The sequence below is a fragment of the Cynoglossus semilaevis genome, chromosome 1 (genome assembly GCF_000523025.1).
Source record: "Cynoglossus semilaevis isolate Cse_v1.0 chromosome 1, Cse_v1.0, whole genome shotgun sequence".
Lineage (NCBI taxonomy): Eukaryota > Metazoa > Chordata > Actinopteri > Pleuronectiformes > Cynoglossidae > Cynoglossus > Cynoglossus semilaevis.
The window spans coordinates 10,155,141-10,170,935 of NC_024307.1; the positions used below are offsets into that span (position 1 = coordinate 10,155,141).

General features: G+C 41.9%; 1 protein-coding gene across 1 annotated transcript in view; it reads left to right on the top strand.

Moving 5' to 3' along the window:
• Positions 1-15,514, top strand: part of myo10l1 (myosin X, like 1) — a 38,583-nt gene extending 23,069 nt beyond the window's left edge. Inside the window, exons 12-43 of the mRNA XM_025054785.1 lie at positions 12-158; positions 298-398; positions 1,023-1,089; positions 1,232-1,324; positions 1,453-1,521; positions 1,601-1,683; positions 1,768-1,870; positions 2,404-2,484; positions 2,573-2,697; positions 2,778-2,895; positions 2,979-3,085; positions 3,646-3,934; positions 4,062-4,925; positions 5,117-5,240; positions 5,340-5,481; positions 6,292-6,396; positions 6,482-6,577; positions 6,671-6,764; positions 7,017-7,072; positions 7,422-7,564; positions 7,651-7,845; positions 8,637-8,794; positions 8,879-8,999; positions 10,073-10,221; positions 10,327-10,475; positions 10,568-10,775; positions 10,877-11,013; positions 11,572-11,695; positions 11,794-12,147; positions 12,713-12,889; positions 12,994-13,185; positions 13,715-15,514. Of these exons, the coding sequence (XP_024910553.1) occupies positions 12-158; positions 298-398; positions 1,023-1,089; positions 1,232-1,324; positions 1,453-1,521; positions 1,601-1,683; positions 1,768-1,870; positions 2,404-2,484; positions 2,573-2,697; positions 2,778-2,895; positions 2,979-3,085; positions 3,646-3,934; positions 4,062-4,925; positions 5,117-5,240; positions 5,340-5,481; positions 6,292-6,396; positions 6,482-6,577; positions 6,671-6,764; positions 7,017-7,072; positions 7,422-7,564; positions 7,651-7,845; positions 8,637-8,794; positions 8,879-8,999; positions 10,073-10,221; positions 10,327-10,475; positions 10,568-10,775; positions 10,877-11,013; positions 11,572-11,695; positions 11,794-12,147; positions 12,713-12,889; positions 12,994-13,185; positions 13,715-13,819 (5,076 nt within the window). The 3' untranslated portion in view covers positions 13,820-15,514. The remainder of the gene's footprint in view (positions 1-11; positions 159-297; positions 399-1,022; positions 1,090-1,231; positions 1,325-1,452; positions 1,522-1,600; positions 1,684-1,767; positions 1,871-2,403; positions 2,485-2,572; positions 2,698-2,777; positions 2,896-2,978; positions 3,086-3,645; positions 3,935-4,061; positions 4,926-5,116; positions 5,241-5,339; positions 5,482-6,291; positions 6,397-6,481; positions 6,578-6,670; positions 6,765-7,016; positions 7,073-7,421; positions 7,565-7,650; positions 7,846-8,636; positions 8,795-8,878; positions 9,000-10,072; positions 10,222-10,326; positions 10,476-10,567; positions 10,776-10,876; positions 11,014-11,571; positions 11,696-11,793; positions 12,148-12,712; positions 12,890-12,993; positions 13,186-13,714) is intronic.
• The last annotated feature ends 281 nt before the right edge of the window (positions 15,515-15,795 follow it).

Here is a 15,795-nt window from a genome sequence, read left to right on the forward strand (position 1 = left end):
TCCAACTCCAGGCTGTAGATTCCCGGGACTCCGTGGCCATGGCTTTATATTCCCAGTGTTTTTCCTGGATCATCCTGAAGATCAATCAAAAAATCAAAGGAAAGGAAAACTTTAAATCCATCGGCATCCTGGACATCTTTGGTTTTGAGAACTTTGAGGTGAGAACCCCTCCCTTATGTAACTCTGCCAAACCTTGTGTCTGTACAGGAAATTTAGGAATGTTCAGACTGACGTGGAGCTCCCTGCAGAGCAGATGCCGATCCGTGTGTAAGATTTGTCTCTTTGTGTTTCCTCCAGGTGAATCGGTTTGAACAGTTCAACATCAATTATGCCAACGAGAAACTGCAGGAGTATTTCAATAAGCACATCTTCTCCCTGGAGCAGCTGGAGTACAACAGGTACGTGTTCCACTGGAGCTCAGAAAAAAAGTCCTTTATAGAGATCATTTCTTCTGTCACGGAAATGACTGAACACGACTTATACATGTAACTAACGAATTTATGGGAGTAACCGTGAAACGCCGTAAGTCGAGGACGCTGTAAGTTGAGGACGCTGTAAGTCGAGGACGCTGTAAGTCGAGGACGCCGCAAACCGAGGACCTCCTGTAATTCATTAGTAATATATGGTTAATTGCAAAACTACTGTAAGGAGAATTTCTTGCTTGATGATGCAGATGTGACTTGTACGAAATGTAGGTCATTTCTATTCAGATATCAGGAACGTTTATCAGGATACATGTTTAAACAGTAGTTTTACACCAGTGCTGCAGCTAAACATCACAAAAACCCATTTCTGTCATCATATAAATTTAATGCAACCCAACAAGACCATTTCAGAAGTATGTTGTGCCCCAGGCACGTAGCAGCCTCTTCTATTTATTAAAATAGGCCAGTTAGGATAATTAGGTTGGTCAGTTTATTAACCTTTAATAACTTAATGAATCTCAATCGATTTTAAATAAAATACACCTAAGGGAAAAATTCAGTTTAAATCATGCTCTTAATTTACCCCCATCCCCACAGAGAGGGGGTGCAGTGGGACGCCATCGACTGGATGGACAACGCCGAGTGCTTAGACCTCATAGAGAAGGTGAGAAACCGCATCGACACATCCTAATGTCACATCTTCTGAACCTTGTTTTTTTCCTGAAGAGGAAATCGTTGCCTGAAGATGCTGCTGGTTTGAAAGCGAAGCTGTGATAACTCCAATGTTTCCTCCCCGTCTTTCTTAGAAACTGGGTTTGTTGGCACTGGTGAACGAAGAGAGTCGATTCCCCAAAGGAACTGACTTCACTCTGCTGGAGAAGCTGCACAGCAGACACTCTGTGCGTTACTTACACATTTGTTAATGCACTTCATGCATAATTCACCACAGAGTCGAGTTCTGGTGTCGGTGTTAAAACTCTGATCTGTGTTTTTTTTTCTTTCCTCCTAACTCTCCTGTTTGCTGCAGACAAACCCGTATTATGTCAAACCCAGACTTGCTGATCATCAGTTTGGTATCAAACATTATGCTGGAGAGGTGAGCCAGGAAAACTCTCCTTCATGTTTTAAGACGTGCCTGTGACAACTGTGTAAGTAATGGACCTTGTTTTGCACAGGTCTTGTATGATGTTAAAGGAATCCTGGAGAAAAACAGAGACACCTTCAGAGACGACATCCTGAACATGCTCAAAGACAGCAGGTGGGACGCTCAGGAAAAGCTTGAACACGGGCTGATTATTACGGCCTCAAACGTGATACAGTTTGTGTTTGTGTTCCTCCACAGACTGGACTTCATCTATGACCTGTTTGAGAAGGTCGGCAGCAGGAACAATGAGGAGAAGATGGGAACAGCCCGGCGTAAACCTACAGTCAGCTCCCAGTTCAGGGTGAGTGAAGTACAAAAAGTAGCTAAAGGTTAATCATTTTTAATGCTAAATTAGCATTAGCTAATCAAGCTTAGTCAACCATGTTTGCTTAAAATCTTAAAAAGGTTAGCCAATATAGTTAAAACAATTATGAAAAATAGTGGAAATAAAGTGAAAAATATTGGCTAATCAATACTGTGTAGCCAAAAGCTAATTGTAAGTACCCAATAAAATAATAAAAATAAAATTTAAACTATTAGTAAAGTTAACGTAGAAACAAAAAGAATATTAATAAATATATTCCTCCCTTATTTGTCCCACAATAGTTTAGTTCCCATGCCGAGGCAGGCGCCATTGAGTATGTGTTTTCTCTGGGACTCGAACCCAGGACCTTCTGTGTGTGAGGCAGATGCGTGAAGCAGGCTAATGGCTAAAAGTACAACAAAGATTTGTTAGAAAAGTGAATAGATTTAGCTTTAAAGCTCATTGTAAAAAGTCCATAAATCTTGTAGTGAAGTTCATTCTCAGGACTCGTCTCTCCTTCGTCTCCTCAGGACTCCCTGCACGCCCTCATGGCCACTCTGAGCGCTTCCAACCCTTTCTTCATCCGCTGCATTAAACCCAACATGAAGAAGGTCCGACTGCTTCTGTCCCACACTCACATTAACAAAGACTGAGGGTGTGATGTCACCTCTAACCTTTTTCCTCTTTATATCTGTGTAGAATCCAAGTGTTTTTGACCCTGAAATTGTCATGAATCAGTTGAGATATTCTGGGATGCTGGAAACAGTGAAGATCCGTCGTGCTGGCTTCCCCGTGCGTCGAACTTTCAAAGACTTTTTCTCCCGGTAGGTACATGAGCTCATAACCGTGTGGATTCACAGTGCAGGTGCACAGTGTCTCTAACTCTGTCTCTTTGGCTGCACAGGTACAAGATCATTCAGAAGGTCAAGGTGCCCACGGCTGGAGACGATAAGAAGAAGAGCACAGACCTGCTGCTGAAATATGACAAGACCAAGAAGGAGTGGCAGCTGGGAAAAACCAAGGTAACGTTGGTAAAGGCAGCTACAAACCACAAACAGCCGATGAGTTAATATGGGAACTTCAGCTGACTCTTTTTGCCGTGTAGGTGTTTATGAAAGAGTCTCTGGAGCAGCGTCTGGAAAAAGACCGGGATGAGGTCCGAAGCCAAGCAGCGATGATAATCCGAGCTCACCTGCTCACCTTCTCTGCCAAGTAAGAGCTGAAGATGTAATTATTTGAAGGAGAGATCCGGCTGCTGCCAACACTGATGGTCGTGGTAGAATATAGGAGAATATCTGTACTGTTGACTTTATAACATGCTCAACATGTCGATACAAATGCTATGCAACAGTGACTTGTTTTTATAAGATACAACTGTGTTGGTTTAAAACAGTCATTAAGCATAAACACATTAATAGTTTATTCTTTTTGTGTAGAAATGTTCCCTCACTAGGTACATTCTTTTAAAGTATATTTTAATCCACAGGGAAAAGACAAAACAAGACAAAAAAAGAGTTCATTTTTGACTGATCTTTCTATGACTGAGAATGTAAAAAGTAAAATAAAGTTGCAAGATTAAAGTCCTAAATTTGGGACATTTGGGCCGTAAATATTATGTTGAAAAAGTCATACATTTTTGTTGACATATTAGCATAAATGTAAAAAAAACCAAAAACTAGCCACTGTCAGCCTGAGCCTCTGGCGCCTGCGTTTGTCTCTCCCACGTTCCCTGTTGTGTCCAGTCCAATGATAACTCATGTCCATGTCCACAGGAAGCACTTCAAACGTGTGCGCGCCAGTGTGGTCACCCTGCAGAAACACCTGCGGAGACACATCCAACGCAGGCGATTTGTGAAGCAGCGCAAGGCTGTGCTGGTGCTGCAGAGACACCGGAGAGGACAGGTGGCACGCTCTCACGTTCGAAAACTCAGGGAGGAGAAAAAGAAGAGGGAAGAGGAGCAGAGGAAGAAAGAAGAGCAAGAGAAGAAGAAACTCAGTGGAGGGCAGCAGCAGGAGGAGGAGGAGGAGGAGGAGGAGGAAGAGGAGGAAGAGGAGGAGGAGGCGAGTGAAGGAGAGGAGAAAAGCAAGTCATCAGAAGTAAGTTTGCTTTTCATATTCTTGCGAGAAATGCTGCTCCCTTTTCTAAAACTGGAATGTAAGATTGACTCCCCCCTGTTTTCTCCTCCAGGACGAGACCCGTCAGATGGAGGAGATCCTGCAGCTGGAGCGGGAGATCGAACGCTTGCAGAAGAAGCGAGAAGACGAGGTGTCGCAGCTGTGTGAATCCTCTAAACAGCAGCTGCAGCTTCGCCGAGACGCTGAGCTCAAACGGATGAAGAAGGAGGCGTCTCGCAAGGCCACGGAGCTCATTGACCTCCTGAACTTCGGAGGCGTGGATCCTACCCTGGGAGCAGAGGGACCTAAACCTGCTGAAGAAGTAAAGACTCCCCAGAGAGCGGCCGCCACGCCAGGTGCATCCAAAGAAGAGGAGGTGGATGAAGGCTTCCACGCTGAGGAAGAGTGCATCCCCCTCCCCGACTTCCCACCTCCTGCTGACACTAACGCTCCCGTGGATCAGGACATTTTTGCTCATCTTCCTCCACCTCCTCCTGCCTTTGCTGAGGGCACTGTCCCTCCTGCGCCACCTGGACCACCTCCTCTCACCACAGATGGTGTGCCTGTCACTGGAATTCCACCTCCTCCTCCACTTCTTCCTCCACCGGGAGATGGTTCTGCTGTTCCTCCACCACCACCTCCTGCTCCTCCTCTCCCAGGAGAAGGGGAGAAGAAGGAAGCAGAGAGGGCAGATTCGGAGAGGAAGGTGAGCATGGTGGAGAGCCTGGTGGATGTGGAGGAGCCCATCTACAGCATGCCTGCAGACACCGAGTCGGACTACGACCAGGAGGAGGAGGAGGGATCGGTCACTGCCGGAGACGACAGCTCGGTCTCAGGGAGCAACCGCGGGAGCGCCACTGTGGCAGACGAGGAGCACCCGAGGAAGTCGACGTGCACCAACGCCAGCTTGGAGTCCTACAGAGGCAGCTCTGACTCTGTGAGGACACACACTTACACGCATCTGCACACGCGTGCACGCAGACATGTATGAGCAGCTCTGAAGTGAACTTTTATTTTTTTTTATTTGTTTTTTTACTGGAAAATGACAAATTTTGACGACTGTTGCACATCGTTCATTGTTTAACATTTAAAGCCTTGTTTCATTCTTTGTTCTTTTTTTTTTTCCAGTATGCAGACAGTGATGATGAGCATGACGGAATGATGGACACTGATGAGGAGGTGACCAATGGCAGAGTCATGTTGTTTAATGGAAATGGACCTCCATATTTCCATGGCTACCTCTACATGAAGGGTGTGTTTCTTTAAATCAAACCTTAGTTTTCTCAAAATTTTCATTGTAGCGTTCCTTTTAAAAAATTGTACCTTTTAATTTTTTCCTCTTCTTCCTCAGCCGGGCTGATGATTCCGTGGCGGAGGCGCTGGTGTGTGTTAAAGGACGAAACCTTCATGTGGTTCCGGTCCAAACAAGAGTCTCTGAAGTCGGGCTGGCTCTACAAGAAAGGAGGAGGCCTCTCCACCCTGTCACGGAGGTTGTTGTAGTGGTTACTGGGCTAAGCCTGCATGATAAGAAACATCTTAATGACAAAATAGAATTACATTTTTTTTTTTAAATTACATTGGTTACTGGGCTAAGCCTGCATGATAACAAACATAAAATAGAATTGTTAAAAAATATATTTATTACAAGGAGGTTGTTGTAGTGGTTACTGGGCTAAGCCTGCATGATAAGAAACATCTTAATGACAAAATAGAATTACATTTTTTTTTTTAAATTACATCTGACTTAGAGCACGTCCATGTGTTTTCACTGCATGTGTATGAATTAATGGTGGAGCAAAACAGTGCATGTTAGCAGTTAGCTTAAACACCTTTTCAGCAGAGTGCATGGCTAGCATGGGTTAGCATCACTAAATCAGAGCTAAATCGGCTTTTTTAATCTATTCTAACCACAGTTCTTATCCTCCCCCCCTGTTTTGAAGATTTCTACAGGACATGGTAATGTTTTAACAGTTCAAGACTTTTATTAAAAGATTTGAGCCGTAACGTAGCCAAGATCGAGCTTTGCAAGCAGTCAGCAAAATAATCCCAAAATATAACAAAAACAAAAGACTCCAGCAGTTGTTTCAAAGGAGAAAACAGGGTAAAAAAAGGTTCAGCTATTCTGGCAGACCATTCTGTGTCTATTTTTAAATTTCACAGCTTTATTAGATTTGCCTAACAGTGCATATAGAAGTATATTATCTATTTTATTCCCCATTGTATTCTTCACTTTTAGCTATCTTTAGTTAGAGTTTGTTTCTTAAATTAGAGTGAAATTAATGAACAAATTTGTTTTATGTCAGGAACTGGAAGATGCGTTGGTTTGTGCTGAGGGACAGTAAGCTGATGTACTACGACAACGACAGTGAGGAGAAGCTGAAGGGAACCATCGACATACGGGCTGCAAAGTAAGGAAATAATACAATTTAATTTAAAAACAAATGACATCCTGTTTGTGTCTGATCCTGAGTGAGTTTCTGTGTTCGTCCGCAGGGAGATCGTGGACAATCACGAGAAGGAGAACGCTCTGAACATCGTGACAGACGAGAGAACCTATCAGGTGTTTGCAGAGTCACCAGAGGACGCAAGGTGCCGTCGGTTGAAACAACAACAACATTTGGGCTGCGTAACAGTGTACATGCGTCCACTGATGTGTCCTAACACCTCTGTCTGTCTCTGCAGTGGTTGGTTTAACGTCCTGAGTAAAGTGCGTGTGTGCACTCCAGAGCAGCTGCTGGAGATGTCACATGAACAGGCCAACCCGAAGAACGCCGTGGTCAGTCTCTTCTTCTATAAATTTGATCTAGTCTGTCCTATCTTTCGGCTTATACGACAGGTTGCTAGCTCTTAGCTACATTTGTTAGGCTGATGCAGTTGTTTTGGCTAACTTTTACTTTTTACAACTTTTAGCTTAACAGCAGTTAGCCTTTTTATTATCTTTTTGAACTTGAATGAAATATAACAATATATTATATTAGATATTTTATATATAATATAATTACAGTTTATTTCCCCCGCTTTTTTTTAGGGAACCCTTGATGTCGGCTTGATTGACTCTGTTTGTGCGTCTGACAACCCTGATCGGTGAGTTGGATCATTCGATAAGAAAGCAGGAAAATTCAATCTTGGCCCAGTATTTATATGAAAGAAAAGAAAAACCCAATAGGAAATTAGCTGAGGTGAATCTGCGGACATTTTCACAAAATTACTGGCAGCGTTTTTCAAGTTTTTTTTCGTAATTTTAGTAGAATCCACATTTTTAAACTAAAAACCACATTGTGTTTATTACAGTATTTACTTCCACCTTTGTTTTTTAATCAAAAACAAATTCACTGGGTGAAGCTTTAAATTATGGCCAATAAACTTTAGTCCTTTAAATTTACATCACATCCGTACAGTTTCTGAGTTTTCTGTTTTATTCGTCCCTTCACAGGCCCAACTCCTTTGTCATCATCACCGCCAACCGTGTGATCCACTGCAACAGTGACACACCAGAGGAGATGCATCACTGGATCAGTCTGCTGCAGAAACCCAAAGGTGACGCCAGGATTGACGGCCAGGAGTTCCTGGTCAGAGGTGAGGATGGATTATTGAGTAATTCATTTTTTGTACAGTGTAAAAGCTGTAACTTCACACTATAAAATGACTGCGCCTTAATTCAGGATGGCTCCAAAAGGAGATGAAGACGAATGCTAAGAGCACCTCGCTGAAGCTGAAGAAGCGCTGGTTTGTCCTGACCCATAACTCTCTGGATTACTACAAGAGCTCCGAGAAAAACTCCTCCAAGATGGGAACGCTGGTCCTCAACTCCCTCTGCTCCGTCATCCAGCCGGACGAAAAAGTGCACAAGGCCACAGGTGAGGACGGAAGGAAAAAGGCAGAGTAGTGAAAGCTAATCTGGAGGTAAACACAGTACTAAGTACATACTCAGTACTACAACTGGGGCTTGAATTAAAGCTGTGGTAAGATCAGAACATTTTAACAAACACATTTAACAAAATCTATATATTTTTTAACTTTAAGGCATTAAACTTAAAAATACATACAGGCATAAAAAAATACAAAAGATAGTCTGATAAGAAGTATCTTTTGTGAAAGAAAAGTGTTGAATTCTGACAACAATGAAGCAGAAGAAATAGAAGGGAAAGCTAAAAGCAATAGCCAAGGATCACTTAAATCGGAAAGCTAAAAGCAATAGCCAAGGATCGCTTAAATCAAGCCTATAAGTAGATAAATGGTCAAATAAATAAATAAATAAATAAACCTAAAGGTTAACCAACATACAACATGCAAATATTTGAACTTTTTACACCTTTTTAAAAATCAGTTAATTACCCAGTATTCAGCTGTAAATGAGCAAAAAGTGAATTTAAAGTTGACATACCCAGACGTAGCATTAGCTTAGCTTACAAATGGGAACTTGTTAGCAGACGTAGCATTAGCTTAGCTTACAAATTGTTAGTGATTTGTTAGCTCATTCCATATCCAAAAGACAGTTTAGCATAAATATCCAGAAAGCTGCTTGAAAACTAGCCTGAATTATTAACGTACATTTTTCTAGAAAAATCTAAAAGTGGCAAAATGTAACAAAAATTAAACTGAAAATGTCTCATAGGAGCCAAAAATATATGTTATCTCCACCTTCCAGGTTACTGGAACATCATAGTGTACGGTAGGAAACACTCCTATCGTCTCTACACCAAGATGCTGAATGAGGCTATGAGATGGACGGCTGCTATACAGGGAGTGGTCGACAGTAAGACTCCCATAGAAACTCCGACTCTGCAGCTGATCAGGGACATCAAGGTACAGGACACCTCCGTGTCACGTCAGAGAACATTGACATTTACATGTCGCTCACGCACATGCTAACATGTTGTCTCCTCTCAGGACAACAGTGTGAACCCAGACATCGTGGAGCAGATGTACCGGAGAAACCCCATCCTCAGATACACCCAGCATCCTCTGCACTCCCCTCTGCTGCCACTTCCTTATGGAGAGGTCACAAGCTGTAAGTGCAACTAAACTGAGCTGAACCCAGGTCTACATCTTACCCAGATAGCATGTGGGCTACAGCGGGCAATGATTTAGCACCGTAGGCTTTAATGCAGCTGGGCTCTCACCCTTGTTTTTGGCTTGAGAGCTACTAATGAAACGACCAGGGTAAAGTGATCTACCAATATTGAAAATGTAAAATATATATTATACTTATATAAATTAAACATACTTTATATATACGTACATTATATGGTGGAGTAGTTTGATTAAATATATGTACCTATACAGCACAATATGATTTGATTCTTACTATATATGTTCACTACAACATGAAATATATATATATATATATATGTATATTTTTTTTCTCTTGAATTTGCAGTTCTCTGCTCTCTCCTTTGCTCCACTGGGATCATTTACTTCTGTGAATTTTCCCACTGTGGGACGAATGAAAGTCTTATCATATCTTTAAATAACTTTTGAATCTGAATCTGTATCTGAACATTTTTGTCTGTGGCCACGATGTAGCCATTTTGTGTCTCAGCCCTGGCAGGCAGAAGTTGACTTCCTGTCGTATGTGCTACAAATATTTAACTCTGTGTACGAGGCTGCAGAGCATCTGGCCCACAGAACCTTTTGCAGAATTGCATCATGTGTCCGTTCTCTACAGTTCGTCTACAGCTGGAGTAAACTGGATGTTGAAATGCTGTGGGATGCATACAGTAGGTTGCAGCAGCAATAGTTACATTTAAAGGCAACAGTGTTTTTACAGCTGTATTAAAATAGCACCAAATTAGCCTGCAGGAGTGAAGAAGCCTCCTGTAGAAACATCTTCTAGAAGACAGTCCACTTGTCTGTGTCTTAAAATGACCTTGATGACGTAGAACCTACACAGAACAGACAGTAAAGGCCCATTAACTGCATCTGGTCAATTTTTACTTTCAGCCTATGTAGGCTGCAGATCCTGAACTAGGCCACAGCTGCAACACAGACCCTGAACACAAACTGTTTCATTTACTCTATGCACCGTTACTGCCCTCTAGTGGTCAAACACATTTTTTAACCTCCTTTTTTTTATTGTTGCAGTACACAAGCAACAGGGTTATGCCAGTCTGCAGGATGAGGCAGTGCGAGTTTTCAACTCTCTGCAGGAGATGGAAACTCTGGCGGACACAGTGCCCATCATCCAGGGCATCCTGCAGACCTGCCAGGACCTGCGTCCTCTCAGGGATGAGGTATTGTCCACAATGTCTGGCTCTTCGTGTCTGTGATGTTTTACCTTTCAAATTGGGTATTTTGTTTTTAGATGTTGGTAAATGCAGTGTATTTCTTGTTTACAGGTTTATTGTCAGGTGATCAAACAGACCAATCATGTGCCTCAGCCTAACAGCCCGGCCAATCGAGCACACTGGCACCTCCTCACTTGCATGAGTTGCACCTTCCTGCCCAGTCGAGCCATCCTCAGATACCTCCGCTTCCACCTCAAGAGGTCACTGTGTATCTGTGATGTGTCTACAGTCAGGTTACATTTAAATGTGTCATTAATCAAAAGTCCGTGTGTGTGAACTCGGTCGGATTTAGGGTGCGTGAGCGATATTCCGGTAGCGAGATTGAGCGCTACTCATCTTTCATCGGGGAATCCCTCAAGAAGACCAAGACTCGTGAGTTTGTTCCGTCTCAGGAAGAGATCGCCGCTCTGCTGGTGAGGCAGGAGATGAGCACCACAGTTTACTGCCACGGAGGAGGCTCCTGTAAGATCTCCATCAATTCTCACACCACAGCTGGAGAGGTGAAGTTCAGACAATGACATGAAGCATTTATTAACCAGATTATTTAAAAGTCCGAAAACTCAAATGTGCTTTACCGCTGCTGTTGCTGCTGCTGCTGCAGGTTGTGGAGAAGCTGATCCGAGGTCTGGCCATGGAGGACAGCAAGAACCTGTTCTCTCTGTTTGAACACAACTCCTTCATTGACCGAGCTCTGGAGAGCAGAGTCATCGTAGCTGACGTTCTGGCCAAGTTTGAACGGTTTGCATAAACTCCTTAGACATGATCTTAATGTTGTTGACAACTATTGTGTGATGGGTTCATTTTAGATGCTTATTGAGTTGGAACAGTGGTTATGATTATGATGTGATTTTGAAAATACTTCAGAAACATCAAACATTCACACCTACATTCTTCAACCAAACTTATTTTTCAAATTAAGTTTCAGATGAAAACTGTTCTGCACCTGACCCACTCCACTCCAGTTCTGGTTTAATTTGAGTTTACTAGTAACCCCAAAGAGTCTATATTCAACTAATAAACAGTTCCACTAAGAAGGTTCTGACTTCTGACAAGAAAAGGGAAAACAAAAATACGGGTATAGGGCAGTGTCACGGCAGATGAAGAAATTGCCACCTACAGTCAAAGGGTGCAGATGTTGATTCAGTTTTGTTTGAAAAGATCAGAATTAAACCCAAAAGTCCAAAATGCAATAATCATAATTAAAAATTAATCCAAGGAGTTTCAATCTCTGGTTGTGTTATTTTGTATGCTCCCCCTTTGTGGTGATTTCTAAGTTTGCTGCCTGTTGTTTTGCAGATTGGCAGGTAGTGAGGAGGAAGAGGAGGAAGGAGAATGGAAACTCTACTTCAAACTCTACTGTTTCTTGGACGTGGAGAGCATGCCTAAAGAGGGAGTGGAGTTTGCCTTCATGTTTGAACAGGCGAGTTTTTAAGGTCTAAAACAAAAAAGATAACAGAGCCCAAAACGTCGTAATTGTATCCCTTTTTTGTTTCTAAAATGTGTGTGTTTCTGTCTCAGGCTCATGAGTCTCTAATAAGCGGCCACTTCCCGGCCTCTGAGGAGACTTTACAGCACCTGGCAGCCCTACGTCTCCAGTATCTTCACGGTGACGGAGCAGGTCGGGCTGGCTGGAGTTTAGGAAATGTTTATCCCATCGGGCGTCTCCGAAATCGCATCCTTCACTCCACCAAACCAGGAGTGGGGTCTGTAGTTGGAGCGGGTGGAGGTGGAGGAGGAGGAGCAGGAGACGGGAAAGGTTTGACAGGAGTACAAGGAGTCGTTGGTGTCAGCATAGAGAAAAGAAAGACGCCGAGCTTCCTGGACGGAACTCTGAGGAGGAGCTTCAAGACTGGGTCACTGAAGAAGCAGAAGGTTTGGGAGGATTTACTGCAAATACAAATGCTGACAGTACTACAGTATTGAGATGAAAGATGTGATAGAACTTTACATGTGTATTTTAACACAAAATTGCAGAATTAAATAACATATATGATGAAGCTAATGTTACATTAATGTTAATGTATCCAAGAGATGGCTTAGCATTAGCCAGGGTTAGCTAAATTTGATAAACATACAGCTAAAAGAAGAAAAAAAAAATATCTATGAGGAAAACTTTAAAAAATTTAACCTAGAAATCGTGCTAAATTTGATAAACATACAGCTAAAAAAAGCAAAAAAATATATATCTATGAGGAAAAGGATTTACCTAGAAATCGTAAGAAGTCAAGAAAACTTCGGAAAAAAGCAAACAAATAGGACCTAGAGTGCCCTCTAGTGCGTAAAAATTAAACTATATATCAAATTATATATTTTAATATATAAGTCGCACCTGAGTATAAGTCACAAACCCAGCCAAAGGATGGAAAAAAGTGCAACGTATAGTCTGGAAAATACAGTATTCTTCATGTCTTTTTTGAACTCCCTGCTGTTTCTTCAGGTGGAGGAGGAGCAGATGCTGGAGATGTGGGTGAAGGAGGAAACATCCGCCACTCGGACCAGTGTTCTGGAGAAGTGGACCAGGCTGCAGGGAATGCCTCAGCACCAGGCCATGCTTAAATACATGAGCATCATCAAGGAGTGGCCTGGATATGGATCTACTTTGTTTGACGTGGAGGTGAGAACAGAAGAAGATGAAGAAGGAGGAAGAGGAGCATGAAGAAAGTTTAAAAAAACATTTTTTATTTTGATGTAACTGTAACTATGACTCTCTTGTTTCAGTGTAAGGAGGGTGGTTTCCCCCACGACCTGTGGCTGGGTGTAAGTGCTGACAACGTGTCCATCTATAAACGTGGAGAACCCAAACCTCTGGAGACTTTCCACTATGAACACATCACCTTCTTCGGAGCTTCACAGCCGTGCACCTACAAGGTCATCGTGGACGAGAGGGAGATGTTCTTTGAGACTCCTCTGGTGAGAATTAGCAGCTTGTTGTTGATGTATTTATAATTTTTTAAAAACACATTTAAGGTTTGTAATGTCAACTGTAAGTGAGATATTCTAAGTGTCGGATTGTTTTTAATTCCTAGTTTGATGCATTTTTTTTTCACTAAAATTGTACTGTTAGCCACTAAGTAGAGTTTGTAGAGTGAGGCCAATCGTTTGGTAAAAATAGTTGAAAATGTAGCTATTTAACAAAATTGTAATCAATTGCTCCAAAGTAATTTTAAAACAGCTTAATATTTGCTAATTGGCAAACGTTTTGTAGAAGAAAATTAAAAACATTTTATCAAGTAATGTGCAAAAGATGGCACAAGATTCTCTAAAGTTACACTGAAATTTGAATGTTAAATGCTCAATTTTATCATACATGCCGTAGTTTTACATTTCAAACCCTAGGTTGGCGATATCCTGAGTATAAAAATTAAAATATTTTCCAATTACTGATAACAGATATCCTTGTTAAAAGGGTTCATTCGTTTAACTCTTCCTTACCCATTAGGTGGCAGAGATCACCAAGATCATGAGGGGCTACATAAACATGGTGGTGAAAAAACGTTGCAGCATCATGTCAGTGTCCAGCGTCTCCAGTTCCTGGACGAGGTGATTACTACCAGCCAATCAAGTAAGAGTTGATCCAGAGGCGGAAATGATGCCGTGGTTGGTTCTGAAGGAGATCCAGCTGATCCTCAAGGTTGCATCACGAGTGTTGGAAGAGAAAAAAAAAGTGAAGGGAGATGAAGGGCAAACGCACACTAAAGCCAGCCTGGGTTTCACGTTGGGAAAAGGGATCCACTATGTAAAGGAGCATGGCAAAAAAAAATCAACCTCTTTTTAAACACGTTTCACTCGTTTAGTTGACGTCCTGCATGTCGGTGTTCAAGCACACACCAAACATCCTTGATAGGAGAAACACAAGCACAACTCAGCTTCTCCCAGGGTGGCTCCCTTCTCCCCGTGGGTGCACTGCCGCACAGATAGAAGCCACATTCTTGCTCAGTTACATTTGTTTTTCTCACCTCTCCTCAGAGTCTCTCTCTCTCTCTCTCTCTCTCTCTCTCCCTGTGACCTCACGTCCTGCTGCATCTTTATTTGCTCTTGTTATTAATTGCTTGAATCTTCTGTGTTATTTTTGTCTCTGAAATCATCGTGTATGAGTGAGGAAAAAGACTCACTGATCATGACTCCTCTTCAGGGCTGCCCTGCCCAACATTCAGTGTTCACTTGCTGACTCGTCAATGCCACTGTGTGGCCACAGGAGGTGTGAATCGTTTTGAACATTGAACAGATATAATAGATGAAGAACGAGTGACGTTTTCTGCGACAGAGTCTGTGTGGTCCAGTTCATCCTGACAGGAAGTGCATGGAATAGTAAAAGACACAACATTTCCCTCTATATATAAATGAACACGCGCAGCATTAATCTACTGTATAGTCACCAACACGTGCGCGTGAAGTGAATGGACATGTAACATTTTGTACTGTATATCACATAATATGAGAATTATTATTGAATTTCCAGTGGCTACTGCACTGTACAGTATAAATACAAATATATACCATAGTAAAATGCAATGTGACACCTCTCGTGCAGTTCAATGGCGTTGATCACGACCACCCTTTGTTTGAATTTGATGCCAATGCTGAACACCACTCACTGGCTGTGCCATTAATGTGACTCCAAGACAGAGTGAACAGAAACGTGGACTAACAGAAATGGGGACATACCACAGCGGTGGCAACACTTTGAGATGTTTTAATAGATTAAATATCATTACTGTTATGTGTATGTGTGTGTGAGGTTGACCTTAGAGCAGTGTTTCTCAAACAGTGAGGGCAACAACAATGTTTATCTGAGTTTGTCTATCATTTTTAAGCACTTATTTTACACTAAATCAACAATTTTATTGGAGTAGTAGCATTGAATCTAGTGGCTGAAAACACATGGTTTTGGCTGAGTTGTTGTTTACTCTGTGGGCTAGGTAAATATCAGTATTTACCTGACTGTAAAAAAAAGTACTATATTGATCCAATATTTGGGAAATTGTTGTGTTAGCAGCAGATATGCTGTTAACAGTCTGCCCCTAGCAAGCACCAAGCACATGGCTCCTCTGGGAATCAAACCCAGGACTCTTTTAAGGCAGGCATGCTAACCGCTAAACTATGGAGTTTAATAATACTACGCTTTATTTGAAGATCTGCACTGATACAGTAGTTTTCACTCAAAATTGCTGTTTTGAAGTTTAAAAAAACACTTAAAATGATCCATAATCCTCTTAAATAATAAATATTTAGTCAAACGTAGATACAGCATAGTCCTCAGTGTCTGAAAACACAAATGATCCATAATCCTCTTAAATAATACATTTAGTCAAACGTAGATATAGCATAGTCCTCAATGTCTGAAAACAAAAGCAATAATTTTCTGGTAGATTTGTAGTCATCTCTTAACGTGCTCAAAATATCATTACCAGTGCAATGAAACATTCTCAGCTTTCCTAAAAAGACATCATCATGTGTTATTAACCATGGTGAATGAACTGTGTCACCTATTGCTAAGGTCCATACCAAGGGTCACTGGAA